The 18,372-nt window shown below is 54.3% G+C and overlaps 1 protein-coding gene across 4 annotated transcripts in view; it reads left to right on the top strand.

The window, feature by feature from the left end:
* The window catches only part of CPT1B (carnitine palmitoyltransferase 1B), a 49,105-nt gene extending 48,276 nt beyond the window's left edge, over window positions 1-829 (top strand). For 2 of the 4 annotated variants that reach the window (XM_030540436.1, XM_030540600.1), the window contains one exon: window positions 467-829. In XM_030540436.1, the coding sequence (XP_030396296.1) occupies window positions 467-556 (90 nt within the window). In that variant the 3' untranslated portion in view covers window positions 557-829. The remainder of the gene's footprint in view (window positions 1-466) is intronic. The other 2 variants (XM_030540344.1, XM_030540517.1) reach the window with 1 other exon arrangement.
* The last annotated feature ends 17,543 nt before the right edge of the window (window positions 830-18,372 follow it).

Genomic DNA, 18,372 nt, shown 5'->3' with positions numbered 1-18,372 from the left:
TGGGGTGGGAGCGGCTGTGGGGGCTGGGTTAGGGTCACGCCTGCCGTCTGGGGCATGGGAGTGCCAGTCAGGATCTCCACAGAGTGCACGCTGGCTGAGGGTCGGGAGGGGTTTGCAGATCACTCACCGAATGGGGCTTGGAAGCAGCTGTTGCAGGACTGGCCTCGCCCTGCAGCTGAGGTGTGTGCAGGGGTGGGGGTGAAGGGGAGCTGTGTCGGGGCCTGGCCTCACTCGACTCCCTCCTGTTCCACTGACCCTCGTCCCTGTCCTGGCCTGTCCTGATGTAGTACCCCACTTCCAGAGCAGGATGGGCCCCTCCGCATCCCCCCGCCCCCCAATACCATTGGCCAGAGAACTCTGCCTGCCTGGGGCTTCTCAAGCTGCCACCTGCCACTCCTGCCCCTGCTAACCCACGGCTCTCACTGGGACCCAGGTTAACCAGGTCCTGTCTCCTCTCTCACCACAGGACTCCAGACGGTTCGGGAGGAACATCCGCCAGGCCATGCTGGACATCGCAGACCTCTTCAACGTTCCTGCCAACAAGGTGGCCAACTGACCCTGCACCACAAGAGGGGCGAAGGCCCCTGTGCCGGAAGAGTGTGAGGCTGGCCCCAGGGTGGAGAGCGTGGCCCCAGAACACCGGGCGAGCTGGCGGGGCTGCCCCTCCGGTGCCAGCGCTCGCCCTGCAGTAGGTCCCTGCCGTTCGGAGCCCACCCGGCCAGCCACGGGGACCTGGGGACCCACAAAGCTGTGGGAACGGGTGCGGGAGATGTCCTCCCTCAATATTACTGATAAAGAAGGCTGTTTGTGTAATGCCAACCTGGCTGCTGGGTGATGGACTCCGCCCAGAACTTGGGGGGGACAGACAGAAGGAAACCGCTGGGGAAAGGTGGGCAAGCGTCCCCCTGCCACGGGCCGGAGGAATGAGAGTTGGGGAAGAGGGCCAGCCCGGGCCTCGCTACCACGTCCTCATGGCCAAGGGAAGACCGGGTCTGTCTGAGAGGGGAGGGAACGGGGCGGCAGATTCTGGCCGGGCTGGTGGCTGGGCCTTTGGGAAGGAACCGAAGGAAGTTTGGTCTAAGTGGGACCTGGCTGGGTTTTGAGTGGTTTATGGGGTGGGGGCACCAGTGGGGTTTGGTATGGGGTGATGTGGCCTTGGCTGGGTATGGGGGGTGGGTCAGTGGGGTGGGGGATGGGGGGATGGGGCGCTGGCTGGGTGAGGGGGGTGAAGGGGTGAGTGGGCTGGAGGATGAGGTGACGAGGCTCCGGCTGGGTATGGGGGGATGAGTGGTCTGGGGGATGGGGTGACGAGGCTCCGGCTGGGTGTGGGGGGATGAGTGGGCTGGGGGATGGGGTGACGGGGCTCTGGTCGGGTAGGGGGATGAGTGGTCTGGGGGATGGGGTGACGGGGCTCTGGCTGGGTGAGCGGGGGTGAGTGGTCTGGGGGATGCGATGAGGGAGCTCCGGCCGGGTAGGGGAGGTCAGTGGGCTGGGGGATGGGGTGACGGGGATCCGGCTGGGTGAGAGGGGGTGAGTGGGCTGGGGGATGGGGTGACGGGGCTCTGGCCAGGAAGGGGGGCTGAGTGGGCTGGGGGATAGGGTGACGGGGCTCTGGCCAGGTAGGGGGGGGTGAGTGGGGTAGGGGATGGTGTGAGGGGGCTCCGGCCGGGTGCGGGGGCGAGTGGGCTGGGGGATGGGGTGAGGGGGCTCTGGCCGGGTAGGGGGGGGTGAGTGGGCTAGGGGATGGTGTGAGGGGGCTCCGGCCGGGTGCGGGGGCGAGTGGGCTGGGGGATGGGGTGACAAGGCTCTGGCTGGGTAGAGGGGGCAAGTGGGCTGGGAGATGGGGTTACGGGGCTCTGGCCGGGTAGGGGGGCTGAGTGAGCTGGGAGATGGGGTGAGGGGGCTGGGGGCTGGGGTGACAAGGCTCTGGCTGGGTAGAGGGGGTGAGTGGGCTGGGGGATGGGGTGACGGGGCTCTGGCCAGGAAGGGGGGCTGAGTGGGCTGGGGGATGGTGTGAGTGGGCTCTGGCCGGGTAGGGGGGGGTGAATGGGCTGGGGGATGGTGTGAGGGGGCTCCGGCCAGGTGCGGGGGCGAGTGGGCTGGGGGATGGGGTGACAAGGCTCTGGCTGGGTAGAGGGGGCAAGTGGGCTGGGAGATGGGGTGACGGGGCTCTGGCCGGGTAGGGGGGCTGAGTGAGCTGGGAGATGGGGTGAGGGGGCTGGGGGCTGGGGTGACAAGGCTCTGGCTGGGTAGAGGGGGTGAGTGGGCTGGGGGATGGGGTGACGGGGCTCTGGCCAGGAAGGGGGGCTGAGTGGGCTGGGGGATGGGGTGAGGGGGCTCTGGCCGGGTAGCGGGGGGTGAGTGGGCTAGGGGATGGTGTGAGGGGGCTCCGGCCGGGTGCGGGGGCGAGTGGGCTGGGGGATGGGGTGACAAGGCTCTGGCTGGGTAGAGGGGGCAAGTGGGCTGGGGGATGGGGTGACGGGGCTCTGGCTGGGTAGAGGGGGTGAGTGGGCTGGGGGATGGGGTGACGGGGCTCTGGCTGGGTAGAGGGGGTGAGTGGGCTGGGGGATGGGGTGACGGGGCTCTGGCCAGGAAGGGGGGCTGAGTGGGCTGGGGGATGGTGTGAGTGGGCTCTGGCCGGGTAGGGGGGGGTGAATGGGCTGGGGGATGGTGTGAGGGGGCTCTGGCTGGGTAGGGGAGCTCAGTGGGGTGGGGGATGGGGTGACGGGGCTCTGGCCAGGTAGGGGGGGGTGAGTGGGCTGGGGGATCGTGTGAGGGGGCTCTGGCCGGGTAGGGGGGGTGAGTGGGCTGGGAGATGGGGTGAGGGGGCTCTGGCCGGGTGGGGGGGTGAGTGGGCTGGGGGATGGTGTGAGGGGGCTCTGGCCGGGTAGGGGGGGTGAGTGGGATGGGGGATGTGGTGAGTGGGCTCCGGCCTGGTGCGAGGGTAGGGGAGGAGGTGACAGGGGCTCTGGCCGAGTGGGGGGGATGAGTGGGCTGGGGGATGGGGTGACCGAGCTCCGGCTGGTGTGGGGGGGTCAGTGGGCTGGGGGATGGTGTGAGTGGGCTCCGGCCAGGTGTGGGGGGAGTAGGGGATGAGGTGACGGGGGCTCTGGCTGGATAGGGGAGGTGAATGGGCTGGGAGATGGGGTGACGGGGCTCTGGCCGGGTAGGGGCGGTCAGTGGGCTGGGGGATGGGGTGACGGGGCTCTGGCCAGGTAGGGGGGGGTGAGTGGGCTAGGGGATGGGGTGAGGGGGCTCTGGCCGGGCAGGGGCGGTCAGTGGGGTGGGGGATGGGGTGACGGGGCTCTGGCCAGGTAGGGGGGGTGAGTGGGCTGGGGGATGGTGTGAGGGGGCTCCGGCCGGGTGGGGGGGGTGAGTGGGCTGGGGGATGTGGTGACGGGGCTCTGGCTGAGTGTGGAGGGGTTAGTGGGCTGTGGGATGGGGTGATGGGGTTCTGGCTGGGTGGGGGCGGCGAGTGGGCTGGGGGTGGGGTGACGGGGCTCTGGCCGGGTAAGGGGAGGTGAGTGGGCTGGGGGAATGGGGTGACGGGGCTTCGGCCAGGTGAGGGGGCTGAGTGGGCTGGGGTGACAGGACTCGAAGAATGTGCCGTGGAAATTAAACACGTCAAGGGCAAAGAGAGTGTCGTGGCCAACACCCTAGCCAAGCAAGAGGGCCGAGGCCTGCAGAGGGGTCAGTCACTGACCCTATTGCATCAGGATCAGGGGGCAGAAGGGCACAGACATGCCTGTGTCCGAACATCCTGCAGGGGGTCTTGTGGGGACGGGCTCTAGAGAACGCTAAGAACTAGCCCTTTGGCATGGGTACAGCAGGTTTGTAGGGGAAATCCCTTTAGAGCCATGTCCCTGGACTGTTGGGTTCCCGAACCATTGGAAGCCCACAGCTGACGCTGAGAACAGGTGCCAGACCTCGGCCTGGCCCAGCCCGGGGTTTCCAGGTGGAGCCGGATGCAGGCTGCAGCTCTAACAAAGCTAGAAGAACCCAGAGGCAGGACTCTTCACAGAGGCCCTTGGACTGAGCCGTTCACGGAGAGCCCTGATTGTGAGAGGGCACAAGCTGTTATCCAGTACGGGGGCGCTCTGTCAGGGGACCCCGCGCTCTGGCCTGGACCAGCACTGGACACACTGAGCATGGGTGATGGGACTGGTCAATCAGTACAGGCTCCAGGCTACATTGGATGGTTTGCTTTCACCTGTAACCTCACGTCCCCACCCTTTTCCTGGCTCAGATGCATCCATGGTTACTAGGAATGGCTTGTCAAAGTCCGGGGCCCTGAGCACAAGGTCAGACATGAGTGTCACCTTAAGCTGGGTAAAGGCCTTCTGACACTCATTAGTCCACTTGACTGCATGTGGCTGGGTCTTTTTGGCTAGGTCGGTCAGTGGGGCAGCAATTTGGCTGTAGTGTGGTACAAATCGCCTGTAGTATCCGGCCAAGCCTAAGAAGGATTGGACCTGTTTTTTTGATTTTGGGACAGGCCACTTTTGGATAGCATCCACCTTGGCCTGTAGGGGGTTTATGGTTCCTCGACCCACCTGGTGTCCCAGGTAAGTCACTCTGTTTTGGCCTATTTGACACTTTTTGGCCTTAACAGTTAGTCCGGCCTACCTGATGCGCTCAAAGACCTTTTCCAGGTGTAGTAGGTGTTCGGGCCAGGAGTCTGAAAAAATGGCCACATCATCGAGGTAGGCAACTGCATATTCGCCCAGTCCTGATAGTAGACCATCTACCAGCCTCTGGAAGGTGGCGGGTGCATTTCGCAGCCCGAAAGGAAGTACATTGAATTCATACGCCCCCGCATGGGTGATGAATGCTGACCTCTCCTTGGCAGGTTCATCTAGCGGTACTTGCCAGTATCCCTTGGTTAAGTCTATTGTAGAGATGAACTGGGCACGTCCCAACTTCTCCAATAGCTCATCGGTGCGTGGCATTGGATAGTTGTCTGGACGAGTTACCGCATTTAGCTTACGGTAGTCCACGCAAAAGCGTATTTCCCCATCTGGTTTGGGTACCAGAACCACTGGAGATGCCCATGCACTGGTAGATGAGCGGATTATACCCATCTGTAGCATGTTCTGGATCTCCCGTGCTATAGCAGCTTAGGCATGAGGAGACACCCGGTAGGGTGTGGTTCTAATGGGGTGAGCATTACCTGTGTCAATGGAGTGGTATGCCCGTTCAATCTGTCCTGGGGTGGCTGAGAACAATGGGGCGAAGCTAGTGCACAGCTCCTTGATTTGTTGCCGCTGCAGACGTTCTAGTGTGGTTGAGAGGTTCACCTCTTCCACACCACCGTCTTTTTTCCCTCCGTAGTAGACACTGTCAGGCCACTCAGCGTCATCTCCTCCCTGGACTGTAAACTGACAAACCTGTAAGTCTCTGGAATAAAAGGGCTTGAGAGAATTAACATGGTTCACTCTGGGCTTTAGGGAGGAATTGGGAAATGCTATGAGGTAGTTAACAGCTCCCAGGCTCTCTTGGACCGTGAATGGCCCTTCCCATGATGCTTCCATTTTATGGGCCTGTTGTGCCTTCAAGACCATAACCTGGTCTCCTACCTTGAAGGAACGCTCTCTGGTATGTCTGTCATACCAGGCCTTTTGCTCATTTTGATCATCCTTTAGGTTTTCTTTAGCAAGGGCTAAAGAGTGTCGGAGGGTGTTTTGTAGGTTGCTTACAAAGTCCAGACTGTTAGTCTCTGGAGAAGGCGTAAACCCCTCCCATTGCTGCTTCACCAACTGTAATGGCCCTTTAACCTCGTGACCATACACAAGTTCAAACGGTGAAAACCCTAAACTGGGATGTGGTACAGCCCTGTAGGCAAAAAGTAACTGCTGCAACACTAGGTCCCAGTCATTGGAGTGTTCATTGACGAATTTATGTATCATGGCCCCCAAAGTTCCATTAAACCTTTCCACCAGGCCATTGGTTTGATGGTGGTAAGGGGTGGCAATCAAGTGGTTCACCCCATGAGTTTCCCACAGTTCTTTCATGGTCCCTGCCAGGAATTTAGATCCTGAATCTGTAAGGATGTCGGAGGGCCAACCTACCCTGGCAAAAATGTCTGTTAGGGCCAGGCATACAGCTTTAGCCCTGGTGTTGCCAAGAGCTACTGCTTCCTGCCATCGGGTAGCAAAGTCCACGAAAGTCAGTACGTACTGCTTTCCTCTGGGTGTCTTTTTTGGGAAAGGATCCAGAATATCCACAGCTACTCGCTGAAATGGGACCTCAATTATGGGGAGTGGCTGGAGAGGGGCCTTGACCTGGTCTTGGGGTTTTCCCACTCTTTGGCATACCTCACAAGACCGGACAGACTTGGCAACGTCCTTGCCCATCCCCTCCCAGTGGAAGGACTTCCCCCACCGGTCCTTGGTTCTGTTCACCCCAGCATGGCCACTGGGATGATCATGGGCTAAGCTTAAGAGCTTTTTCCTGTACTTAGTTGGAACCATCAACTGTTTTTGCGGATGCCAGTCTTCCTGGTGTCCACCAGAAAGAGTCTCCTTGTATAAAAGTCCTTGTTCTACAACAAACCGGGATCGATTAGAAGAGCTGAGAGGCGGTGGGGTGCTCTGTGCCGCCGCCCAAGCTTTCTGAAGGCTGTCATCTGCTTCCTGCTCAGTCTGGAACTGTTCCCTTGAGGCTGGAGACACCAGTTCCTCCTCAGACTGTGGACTTGGGCTTGGTCCCTCTGGAAGCGATGTAGGTGATGGGGTTGTTTCCGTTGCTGGTGAACTGCTCTCCGCTGGTGCACCTGAGGGTATTTCAGGCTCTGGCTGAGCCTTTTGGGTGTGGTTGTTCGCTGCTTCTGCCAGTTCAGGCTCGCTGGCGCCCTCTGGCGTTGGGGTTGAAGATGGATTTGCAAGCACTGTCGTCAGTGCCGGCAACGGTTCTGGTGCTGGCTGCTTTTCCAGTTCCTGGTCTGGGACTGGAAGCACTGTGGTTGTTTTCGTTGTTGGCAGGGGATCCGGGTCCACTACCTCTGTCTGGGTCTCTTGTAACACAGATGGGGCCTCTGTGGATGGCTCAGGAACAGGAATGGGTCTGGAAGCTTGCCTGGTTTGGCTACGTGTAACCATTCCCACTCTCTTGGCCCGCTTCACCTGGTTGGCCAAATCTTCCCTCAGTAGCATGGGGATGGAATAATTGTCATAGACTGCAAAAGTCCACATTCCTGACCAGCCTTTGTACTGGACAGGCAGTTCAGCTGTAGGCAAGTCTACAGCTTGTGACATGAAGGGGTAAATTGTCACTTGGGCCTTTGGGTTGATGAATTTGGGGTCGACGAAGGATTGGTGGATAGCTGACACTTGTGCCCCCGTGTCTCTCCACGCAGTAACCTTCTTTCCGCCCACTCTCAAAATTTCCCTTTGCTCCAAGGGTATTTGAGAAGCATCTGGGCCTGGGGATCTTTGGTGTGATGGTGGTGTAATGAATTGCACTCGGTTGGGGTTCTTTGGGCAGTTGGCCTTTATATGTCCCAGTTCATTACACTTAAAGCATCTTCCAGCTGACTGGTCACTGGGTCGAGGTGGGTTACTGGAGACTGGTGAGGTGGAAGAATAGGGCATCTGTGGCTTTCCTTGGGTTGTAGGTGGGTCTTCGGCTGCCCTCGGTTGTAGGGTTTATTGTCGGTGTGCCCTCTGGGGTATTCGCTCCCCTTGACAATAGCTTTTTTCTTTTCTGCCACTTCCATCCATTTGGTTCCAATCTCTTCCGCCTCGATTACCGTTTTGGGCTTCCCATCTAGGATGTACCTCTCTATTTCCTCAGGAATACCCTCTAAGAACTGCTCCATTTGTATCAAGAGATGCAGCTCGTCCAGATTGTTAACCTTTGTTCCTGATATCCAAGCTTCCTGGTATCCAGGTAGGCATGCCGGGGGAATGACACATCTGGTTTCCATTTTTGGTTTCTGAACTGCCGATGGGCATGTTCAGGTGTGATCCCCATTCTGTATCTGGCCTTGGTTTGAAAAAGTTTATAATCATTCATTTTCTCCTTAGGCATTTCAGCCGCCACCTCTGCTAAGGGTCCACTGAGCAGTGGCCTCAATGCTACCATGTACTGGTCTTCAGAGACGCTGTACCCAAGGCAGGCCCTTTCAAAATTTTCTAAGAAGGCCTCAGTGTCATCACCTGCCTTGTAGGTGGGAAATTTCTTGTGATGTGGAACAATCATTGGCGCAGGGTTGTTAGGATTGGCTGGAGCATCCTGCCAGGCCCATGCCAAGTCCATTTCATGCTTTCTCTCTTTTCCCCTCTTTTCACTCTGTTTTTGTTGTTTTTCCAGTTCTCGTTGGTGGGCTGCATCTTTGGCTTCTTGTTCTCTTTTATGGGCTGCCAGTTTGATGTTTTTTCCCCTTTCTTTCAGCTCCACCTCTTTTTCTCTTTTTTCCATTTGTCGCCTGTGGTCTGCTTCTTTGATTTGTGCCTCTGCCACCATTTTTGCCTTGGAAGTCATGGTTCCTGTTTTCTTGTGTTGGGGTGCCCTCTGCTGCTTTACTGTCTGAATTACTGTTCCTCTGCTGCCTGCTCTGTTGCTAAGCAACAGAGTGTTTCTAACAAGCCTTCCTGAATAAAACTAGAACAAAAGGAAACCCTTCATTTGCATGTGTGTTCTGCTGGTGTAGTTGACTCACAGTTGGAGTTCTATTGTCTAACAAAAGACCCCTGTTAAACTTAATGGCCCTTGCCTGAGGCCATTTCTATGCACAGCCAGACGGAAGCAAGGTAAAAAAAATTCTCTGGCTGTAGGTTTAAAAAAAACAAACCCTTCTCTCTGCTTACAAGCAGCTAACAGAGAAAAGAAAATTAATAATTTTACTGGCTTTTGGATTCTACTATCCCAACCGCTGCCAACATGTAGTATAATTCCCAATTCTGGACCTTAGCGTCCAAAATATGGGTACTAGCATGAGTTTCCCTAAGCTTAATTACCAGCTTAGGTCTGATATGCTGCCACCAATCAGGAATTTTCCAGGGCCTGATACCCTCTGGTCCCCCCAAAACCTTCCCTGGGGACCCCAAGACCTAGATTCCCTGAGTCTCACAACAAAGGGGAATAAACCATTCCCTTCCCTTTCTCTTCTTCCTCCCAGCTCCTTCCCGCCCTGGGAACACTAGGAGATCACCTGATTCAACTTCTTGAATCACCACCCCGAGAGGACTGTTACCTTCCCCCTCACCCAGAGGCAATATAAGCTGCGTGAATATAACACAAAGAGAAAATTTATCCTTTCCTTCTCCCCACCAATTCCCTTGAACCTTAACTAGGAGAAAAAAATTAACAGGTCTTACAAGCAAAACCTTTAATTAAAAAAGAAAGAAAAAAAAGTAAAAGGTTTATCTCTGCACTTTAGATGGTAAACAGGGTCTTTCATCTTGTAAACAATAGAAAGAAACTTTCTCCAGCAGAAACACAATATAAGCTACTTCCAGCAAGTACACATATGTAAATGAAAAAAAAACAAATTAAAAAGACTATGACCTCCTTTACTTCTTACTCACAATTTTGAATAGATAAGAGACTGTAGCAGAGAGATTGGCAGAAACCTGGTTGCACCTCTAGTCCCGTCCAGGACCCAGAGAGAACAAAGGCAAACTCAAACCCCACAAACAAAGGCTTCCCTCCACGAGATTTGAAAGTATCTTGTCTCCTGATTGGTCCTCTGGTCAGGTGTTTGCAGGTCACTGTTTGTTAACCCTTTATAGGTGAAAGAGACATTAACCCTTAGCTATCTGTTTATGACAAGGGCGCACAGCCAGGTTGGAGGGACCTGTGCCCCAGGGTCAGAGCAGCTAACTCTCCACTGATTTAGTCACAGGCTAAGTCTGCTGTGCCCCAGGCCTCTCGTAGGGCCCTGAGGAGGGGTCTGGGAATCCCCGGCTTGCAGAAGGAAGGAGCAGGCCTTGCCGAGCCCAGAGGGGGTGTTTGTGCTGCCACTGGCCAGTACAGACAGCTCCCTGGGGCCAGAGGAATGGGGCTGTTACCCATGGCCTTTGTCCTGGGCCCAGGTCACTGAGCAGCATCCTGAAGATAAGGAGCGAGCCCTTGAACTTGGCCCAGGGTTCTCTGGGAGGCCAGCGTAGCGAGTGGAGGACGGGTGTGGCGTGCTTGTGGTAGCCGGTGCTGTTGAGGAGACCGCGGGAGTTATTTAAGAGCTACCGGGTTCATGCCCCGGTCTATCGCACTGCAGCCGTGCCTCTGGGGGGTGACGAAGGCGTGAATAACTGAGGCCAGGGCATCGTATGCAGAACGGACTGGGATCTCCTGGAGAAACCGAGGTGGTAGAACATTCCTTGCAGATGCTGCCATGTGTCACAAGCTGGCTGGCCCTTCGAAGGGAAGACAGGTCCCAGCTGATTTGCCTCTCTGGGTGAAGAGTGTGACGGGTTACCCTTGGGTGCCACCTGGAACTGGGGTACCACTGAGCCTGCCTGACCCACCAGCCTGGGCTCCCTTTATACTGTACTGCTGAGGCAAGCCTGCCAAGCCCTCCCCCAGGCGTCAGACCACACCTTACCAGCACACACATGAGGAGGGGACACCCAGCTGCAGCTACACACAGCTGCTGAGACCAGCTCTGCATGGGAAGGCTCAGCTCAGAAACTGCCCAGTTACTCATGTGCACCCCCCCTCCGGAGTGTGAACCCTAAAGTGTATCGCCTGGCGGTGCACAGAGACCTGCACAGTGTCGGTTTATGAACTCCGCCCTGCCCTCAGGGTGGAGGGCGATATGCAACAGCTGTTTGCCCCCCAGTCGTGTTCCCACACACTGGTCTTAGATAAAACAAAACAAGTTTATTAACTACAAAAGGATAGTGTGGTGGGGCAGCCCCACCCCCTGAGAAAAAGGGTGGAACCAGGCCTGAGAGGCTGTGCAGACCAGCAGCCAATCAGAGAAGGCTTGGGGAGAGCCAATCAAGACAGGGAAACAGGCAGCCAATCAGGGCTGGGCTAGGTCCTATATAAAGGCTGCCTAGCTGAGCAGAAGTGAGTCCCTGACTCCCAAGGGAGAATGATGGGCTCCTGAGCTAAGGGCCGGGGCCGGGGCCGGGGCCGGGGCCGGGGCCAGAGCCAGAGCCAGAGCCAGAGCCAGATACCTGCCAGGCTGTGGCCCTTGCTAGAAGGGGTGGAGAAGGTGCATAGGACCCAAGGTGAAGTGGCCCTGGGAAGCTAGGCAGGCAAGAGGTGAGTAAAGGAGGGCAGAGGGAGGCTGTGGCTAGAGGGTCCCTGGGTCACCACCCAGAGTAGTGGGTGGGCCTGGGTCCCCCCGCTTCCCTCTTTGCAGTGTCCCTGACCATTGAGGACAGAAGCGGAGACAGACCGTGACCTGCCCCTGAAAAGGGGCTGGACTCGAGGGTTGTGGTGGGCCACTGGGGTGGGACAAACAGAAGGCCTCTTGTTAACAATGCCCCCGCCCTGGAAGGGGTGAGACCAGAGTAGTGGGCAGTGCCCTGAAATGGATGAAGACTGTCCTGAAGAGGATGTTGCTGAGCAGGGAGCAATGCGGGTCCCAGGACAGCAAAGCGGAGACAATTGGCAAGCTACCATGCGTCGAGGACGCCCCACAGCTGTTGAGCTAATTCCCAGAGTGACTTGCAGGGGGTGCCAGCAGTGATGAGTGGAAGCCCATCAGATAGCTTTAAGTGATTGTAAAGGGATAACAAACAGATCAAAGCAGATTACCCAGCAAACAAAACAAACATGCAAACTAAGCTCAAGATACTAAAGAAACTGGTCACAAGTACTGTGGTAATTTCTCACCTAAGTGTTGTTTTAGGCAGATTGCAGAGATTCTTGAAGGCCGGCTGCACTTGCTTTCCTCTTAAAACTCCGGTTGTTCCTTTCACAGGCCAGGCCCCCTCCAGCCTGGGCTCAGCCCTTCTCCTCTAGTTCTGTCTTTTTCCATAGGTGTTTCTAGCAGCCGCCTTCCTTGGGCAGGGAGTCAGTGAAGAGTGAACCATGAGGATGTCATTCCCCTGCCTGGAATAGCTTTTGGATATGGTGGGAACCCTTTGTCTCCCAGTTTGATTCCCCCCCTGGTCAGTGGAAAAACACTAGTATCCTCGTGGAGTCCAGTACCAGGTGACTTGGTCCCATGTCCCTGGAGGGCCAGCATACCCAAGACTCAGAGGCTGTTTGCGAGCATCCCCAGGAAGGCTCCTGCCCAGCCCTTGGGTGATTAGCATCTTCTAAGACCTATTGTTCTCCCTAATGGCCCTTCCCAGCCATCCATGGAGACTGAGTGCATTCTGTCCAGTGGGCATTCCCCAGGGGTAAACGCATTTGTCATAGATGCATAGTCAATATTCTAACTTCAGATACAAAAATGATACATGCTTACAGGTAGGATAATCATATTCAGTAAATCGTACCCTTGCCAATGATATCTCACATGCCGTATCCTGCACAAAATACAGCATAATTATGCCATACTTGTACCATAGGATATTCCTATGAAGAATAGGGGGTGTAATGCCACAAAGAGAATGATGTAAGTCACATGACAAGTGATCATGTGACTAGCCCAGGGCTCTGGAGGAGACGGGACGGGGGTTGCGAGCCAGCGGGGGGCTGCAGCGGGAGGCTCCTGCAGTGCTTCCTGGGGAAGGCAGTCGTGGCTGGGGAGGAAGCCCAGCTGGAAGTTTATTTTCCTTTGAGCACAGGGCAAAGTCATATGCTGGCCAACTTTATAACTGCAATAAACTGAACACCCTTGCCCTGCCCCCACTCACTCCATCGCCGCTCCCTCTGTCACCTGCTCTCTCACATCCTTGCTCATTTTCACTGGGCTGGGGCAAGGGGTTGGGGTGTGGGAGGGGAAGAGAGCTCTTGCTGGTGGTGTGGGCTCTGGGGCAGATAGGGATGTGGGGGTTGGGGTGCAGGTGGGGGCTCTGGGTTGGGGCAGGGGGTTGGGGTACAGGAGGGGGTGAGGGCTCTGGCTGGGGGCGTCCCATACAGTCAGCCTGTCACCGCCTCCTGCTTGTGTGGGTCCATCTCCCAGCAATGGGAGAACAATTCCAAAGGGAAATGTGTGATTGTCATATCACATAGCTTGGCAGGTGGGGGGGTGTGTGTTTGGAGGGGGGCGGTTCTCAGAAAGGGGGTTAAACATTAAGGTGGCAACCTCCTAACTTGGACCTATGGGAAACCACTTCATGTCCTCTTGGGGGACAGATCTGCTCCAGCTCCTGCCCCAAGGCAGCCCAATTGCTGCTCAGTCACTGCCTGGCAATAACACCTGCCCCCTTGGTTCCTTGGGGGCCCTTCTACACTGGGGTGGGGTTGTTAGTTCCCTTAACTATCTACTCTACGTTTGGATTATCACGGCCTGGGATGATTTTCCCATTCAGTCTCTTCCACGGCCCTGGTGGCGGTCAAAAAAGTGAACATAATGTTGGGCATCATTAAGAAAGGGATAAATAATAAGACAGAAAATATCATGTTGCCTCTATATAAATCCATAGTACATCCACATCCTGTATACTGTGTGCACATGTGGTCACCCCATCTCAAAGAAGATATATTGGAATTGGAAAAGGTACAGAGAAGGGCAATAAAAATGATTAGGGGTGTGGAACGGCTTCTGTATGAGGAGAAATTAATAAGACTTGGACTTTTCAGCTTGGAAAAGAGACGACTAAGGGGGGTTATGACTGAGGTCTATGAAATCATGACGGGTTTGGAGAAAGTAAATAAGGAAGTGTTATTTACTCCTTCTCATAACACGGGTCACTTGCTGGAGGATTCTCTGCAGCTTGATGTCTTCAAACCACAATTTGAGGACTTCAGAAACTCAGACATAGGTTAGGGGTTTGTTATAGAAGTGGATGGGTGAGATTATGTGGCCTGCATTGTGCAGGAGGTCAGACTAGATGATCATAATGGCCCCTTCTGACCTTAAAAGTCTGTAAGGACCAGGGGTCCTTTTAATAGGCAGCAGCTTTAAAACAAACAAAAGGAAGTATTTTTTCACACAACACACAGTCAACCTGTGTTGCCTCCTTGCCAGAGGATGTTGTGAAGGCCAAGACTATAACAGGGTTCAAAAAGAACTAGATAAGTCCATGGAGGACAGGTCCATCAATGGCTATTAGCCAGGATGGGCAGGGATGGTGTCCCTGGCCTCTGTTTGCCAGAAGCTGGGAACGGGTGACGGGATGGATCAGTTGATCATTCCCTGTTCCGTTCACTCCCTCTGGGGCACCTGGCATTGCCCACTGTCGGCAGACAGGACACTGGGCTGGATGGAGCCTTGGTCTGACCCAGTCTGGCCGTTCTTAGGTGGGGCAGTGTGTTCTGCCTCAAGTTCTTGAGTTCTACAACCAAAAGTTTTGTCCACTGTGCCCCCTCTGCACACCCCACTCACAGTGCTTGGCCTTGGTCAGAGAGGACCCAGGTTTCTGCTATGCATGTGTGTGAGTTCCCCTCTCAGCCCAGGGGCTGCTGGGAGGGCTGGTGAGAAGGCACCTTGCTCGCTCTGCCATCTGAACACCTGCTCTGGCTGGCTGCCCTGCCAGCTGCTCTGCCAGCTGTCCACATATCACCTGCTGCTGCTACCCACCTCTCTGTGACCTCTGCAGGGCAGTGTTTGGAGCCCCCATCCCCACGGCTAGTGACTGTCAGCCCTTAGTGGGGGAATGACCCTGCAGAATCAGGCTGGGCAGAAACACTGCCCCACAGCAAGTGATCTCAGCTGGAGTGATCACTTAATAAAAATTCCTCTCACATTCACCCCGTCTTGTCAACTGTTGGGAACAGGCCACATCCACCCTGATTGATTTGGCCTCGTTAGCATTGACCCCCGACTTGGTCAGGCAACTCTCATCTTTGCACGTGCTGTGTATTTATACCTGCTTACTGTATTTTCCACTGCATGCATCTGATGAAGTGGGTTCTAGCCCATGAAAGCTTATGCCCAAATAAATTTATTAGTCTTTAAGGTGCCACAAGGATGCCTTGTTGTTCTTAATAAAACAACAGACCATCAAAGAGCCTTAATTAGTGCTATCATTGAAGGGTGAGAAGGAGCCCATTAAGCCCTACCTAAGGCTCGTTGGTAGAGTCCAGCGTTCCTGGCAGGAACACCTGTCCCCACCCCCTCTTACTGTCCCAGGCCTCTGGCATTCGAGCCCCAGACTTAGTGAGTTCTGTTAGTTGAGGATGACCCCCTCAATCAGGCCAGGCTAAGCACAGATCTGGTGCCCTTTACTCGTACAATAAAGATAACAACATTGATACCAACATTTCATTGTCCTGCATTCAGCATTACAGTGATTTGTAACCCAACACCAGCCAAAGCTGAACCAGCTCTGCCTGCTGGATACAGAGCCCGAATGCGTGTGGTCGTGTAAATACAGTCTGCTCCCAAAGCCTTTCCGCTCCCCCGAGAGCTGTCAGGGGAGAGCTCATTCAGATCCTGCTTACAGTTAAATCTCTTCTACGGCGCAGTCTCTCTCTTAATACATGTTCTTTAATGCCACAAATGATTCTTTCTCTGACCAGACTCTGTCACTCCCCAAACTCACAGGATTTACTGAGCTTCCTTAGTTCTGTGACATGTTGCTCCCTGGTGTCATCTGTTTCTTTGCATGCATGTAAAAAATTGGTGTTTCTCAAAGATTTCATTCCTTTTTGGCATGCAACGTTCCTCGGATTTAGTCAGTATTTTACTTAACTTTATGCTTTCATCTTCTTCAAACGTAAAGTTGTTATAACTATCCAACGCTTCCTCCCCGACAACATGCAAAAAGACTGAGGATTTCACTTTAGCATGTTTCTCCTCTGCTCCTCTGGCTGCTAAATACCATTCAGATCGCTCTGAATGTTTACAAGTTCTCTGCAGCGTTGCATGACAATTGCATACTGGATGGACATTGCAACACCTCCATTTTTCGCTTTCCCCTCCCCCCTTGTCTTAAGCTAGTCAGGCTACTCTTGGCTTCATAAAACACATACACAAGCCTCTGTTCTCTGTTTGCTGCTCCACGCGCCCCCTTGTCTCTGCTTTCAGTTTCAAAGACAGGAATTAACTTCCAACGATGCCGTCTCCTCCCCATTGGGCACCTGAGCCTGTGTCATGATCTCAGGGTTCCTTAAACAACAAACCCGTGAATGAGAGAGAAATACAACTCTGAGTTGCTGTGTCCAGCCTCACTGTGTCCTCACCCCTGCTTCCTTCCAGGGCACATCGCTAAATTCCCAGAGTCGTCATACTGTACCTTCGAGGGAGCGTCCCTGAATTATAAACTTCCACAAACGTACCTCTTCAGTTGGATGGCCCCGAGGGGCATGTGGAGCGTGATTCCTGCAGTAAGGGCGATGGGTGGAAACAGCAAACATTTAACTCCTCACAGGAGCAACACCTTGGTTTGCACAGATCCACAGCTGCTCCAGCCAGAAGGAACCATTAAGACCTTCTAGGCTGAGCTCCTGCCTCACCCAGGCCAGAGAACCAACCAGGGGGCAGGGCACTCACTCAAGGTCTGAGAGCTGAATCAGTGACTGTATGGGGCCGCTGGGCTCTGACTGGCTGAGACAATTCCACCCAGCAGGCTGGATCATGACATGCTGTCCCTCCGGCTAACGAACGGGATATGGGAAAGTTCCTCTTCCAGGTGTTTTAACAGCCCGTTGCCCAAGGTTCTAGCTGAAAACCTTCTCCTCCCCAAACTTGCTCAGGGCTCTGGCTCTGAATGCAGCTGCTCTGTGTTCTTTGACTAAGGCCTGGTCTACACTGGGGGGAGGGGATGGTGTGGATCTAAATTACACAACTTCAGCTACGTGAATAACATACTTAGGTCTACTCACGGCGGTGCCTTCACTGCGGTGAGTCGACTGCTGCCACTCCCCCGTCGACTCCGCCTGCACCACTCGTACAGGAGTCGACAGAAGAGAACTCGGGGGTCGATTTATCGCGTCTAGACTAGAGGCGATAAATCGACCCCCGCTGGATTGATCACTGCTGTGACATTATCGATATAAACCGGGACCATATAGAACAGGAACTGGGACCATATAGAACATGGGTTGCAACCAAGGTCCTGTAGTGGCACCAGATCTTAGGTAAAGGGGGTCATAAAAGGTGTCTAAGACCAGGTTACGGATTACTGGTTATGATTATGCTGTCTGTATGTCTGTATCATTTTGGTAGTTGAAGTTATGAATATTGGCTGTATGCTGTCTGTATTTCAAACTTGTGTTGTGTTACTGGGAAAGATCCCAGACAAGTTAGTGTCAGCTCTGTTTAGCCTGCTTGATGGCCCATTAAGGACCATCACCTACACAATTGTCCCATGGAGAGAAGGCAGTTACGCCCTGTGACTCAGCAGGGTGTGCAGAAATTGGCCCATGTGACTGCAAACTCCATTTTGCTGTAACTTTCCACAGCAGGAACAAAGGAGTGTTCTTAAACCTGGAAAAGCCTATATAAGGCAGAGGCCTCATCTCCATTTTGTCTTCAATCCTGCTTCTTACCTCTGGAGGGACTTTGCTACAAACCGAAGCTCTGCACAAAGGACTGAATGACCCATCCCAGCTGGGGATATTCTCCAGAGACTTAATCTGAACCTGCAGTTTACTCCATCACTGCTACAAGCCTGAACTAAGAACTTTGCCATCACTGTATGGAATTGATTCCATTTAACCAATTCTAGCTCTCATCTCTATTTTTTTCCCTTTATGAATAAACCTTTAGATTTAGATTCTAAAGGACTGGCAACAGCGTGATTTGTGGGTAAGATCTGATGTGTATATTGACCTGGGTCTGGGGCTTGGTCCTTTGGGATCGAGAGAACCTTTTTCTTTTACTGGGGTGTTGGTTTTTATAACCATTCATCCCAGGACGGTTGCACTGGTGGTGACACTGGGAGACTGGAGTGTCTAAGGAAATTGCTTGTCTGACTTGTGGTTGGCCAGTGGGGTGAAACCGAAGTCATTTTTGTCTGGCTGGTTTGGTTTGCCTTAGAGGTGGAAAAACCCCAGCCTAGGGCTGTAACTGCCCTGTTTGAGCAATTGGTCCTGAATTGGCACTCTCAGTTGGGTCCCGCCAGCACCACATCGTCACAACTGCCCACCGGTCCGGCGGGTAGTATAAACATACCCTAAGACTTTTAACAGGGCTTCAATTTTGGGGTCCTCAACTGAGGACCCCAAAAAGGGGCAGGATGCTGAGCACTCACTCTCTGAGAATCAGCCTCCTCAGAAGTGTCTGAAGCTGAGCACTCAAAATGCTGACACTTTAAAATCCTTGCCCCTCTTACATTTTAATATGGCTAAATGCAGATGTAGGCACCTAGAGACAAAGAATGTTGGGCATACCTGCAGAATAGGGCAGCGGTTCTCAAACTT

Source organism: Gopherus evgoodei, chromosome 1, assembly GCF_007399415.2.
Source record: "Gopherus evgoodei ecotype Sinaloan lineage chromosome 1, rGopEvg1_v1.p, whole genome shotgun sequence".
Taxonomy (NCBI): domain Eukaryota; kingdom Metazoa; phylum Chordata; order Testudines; family Testudinidae; genus Gopherus; species Gopherus evgoodei.
Note: the sequence above shows the minus strand (reverse complement) of the source record. Positions and strands in the feature narration are given on the sequence as shown.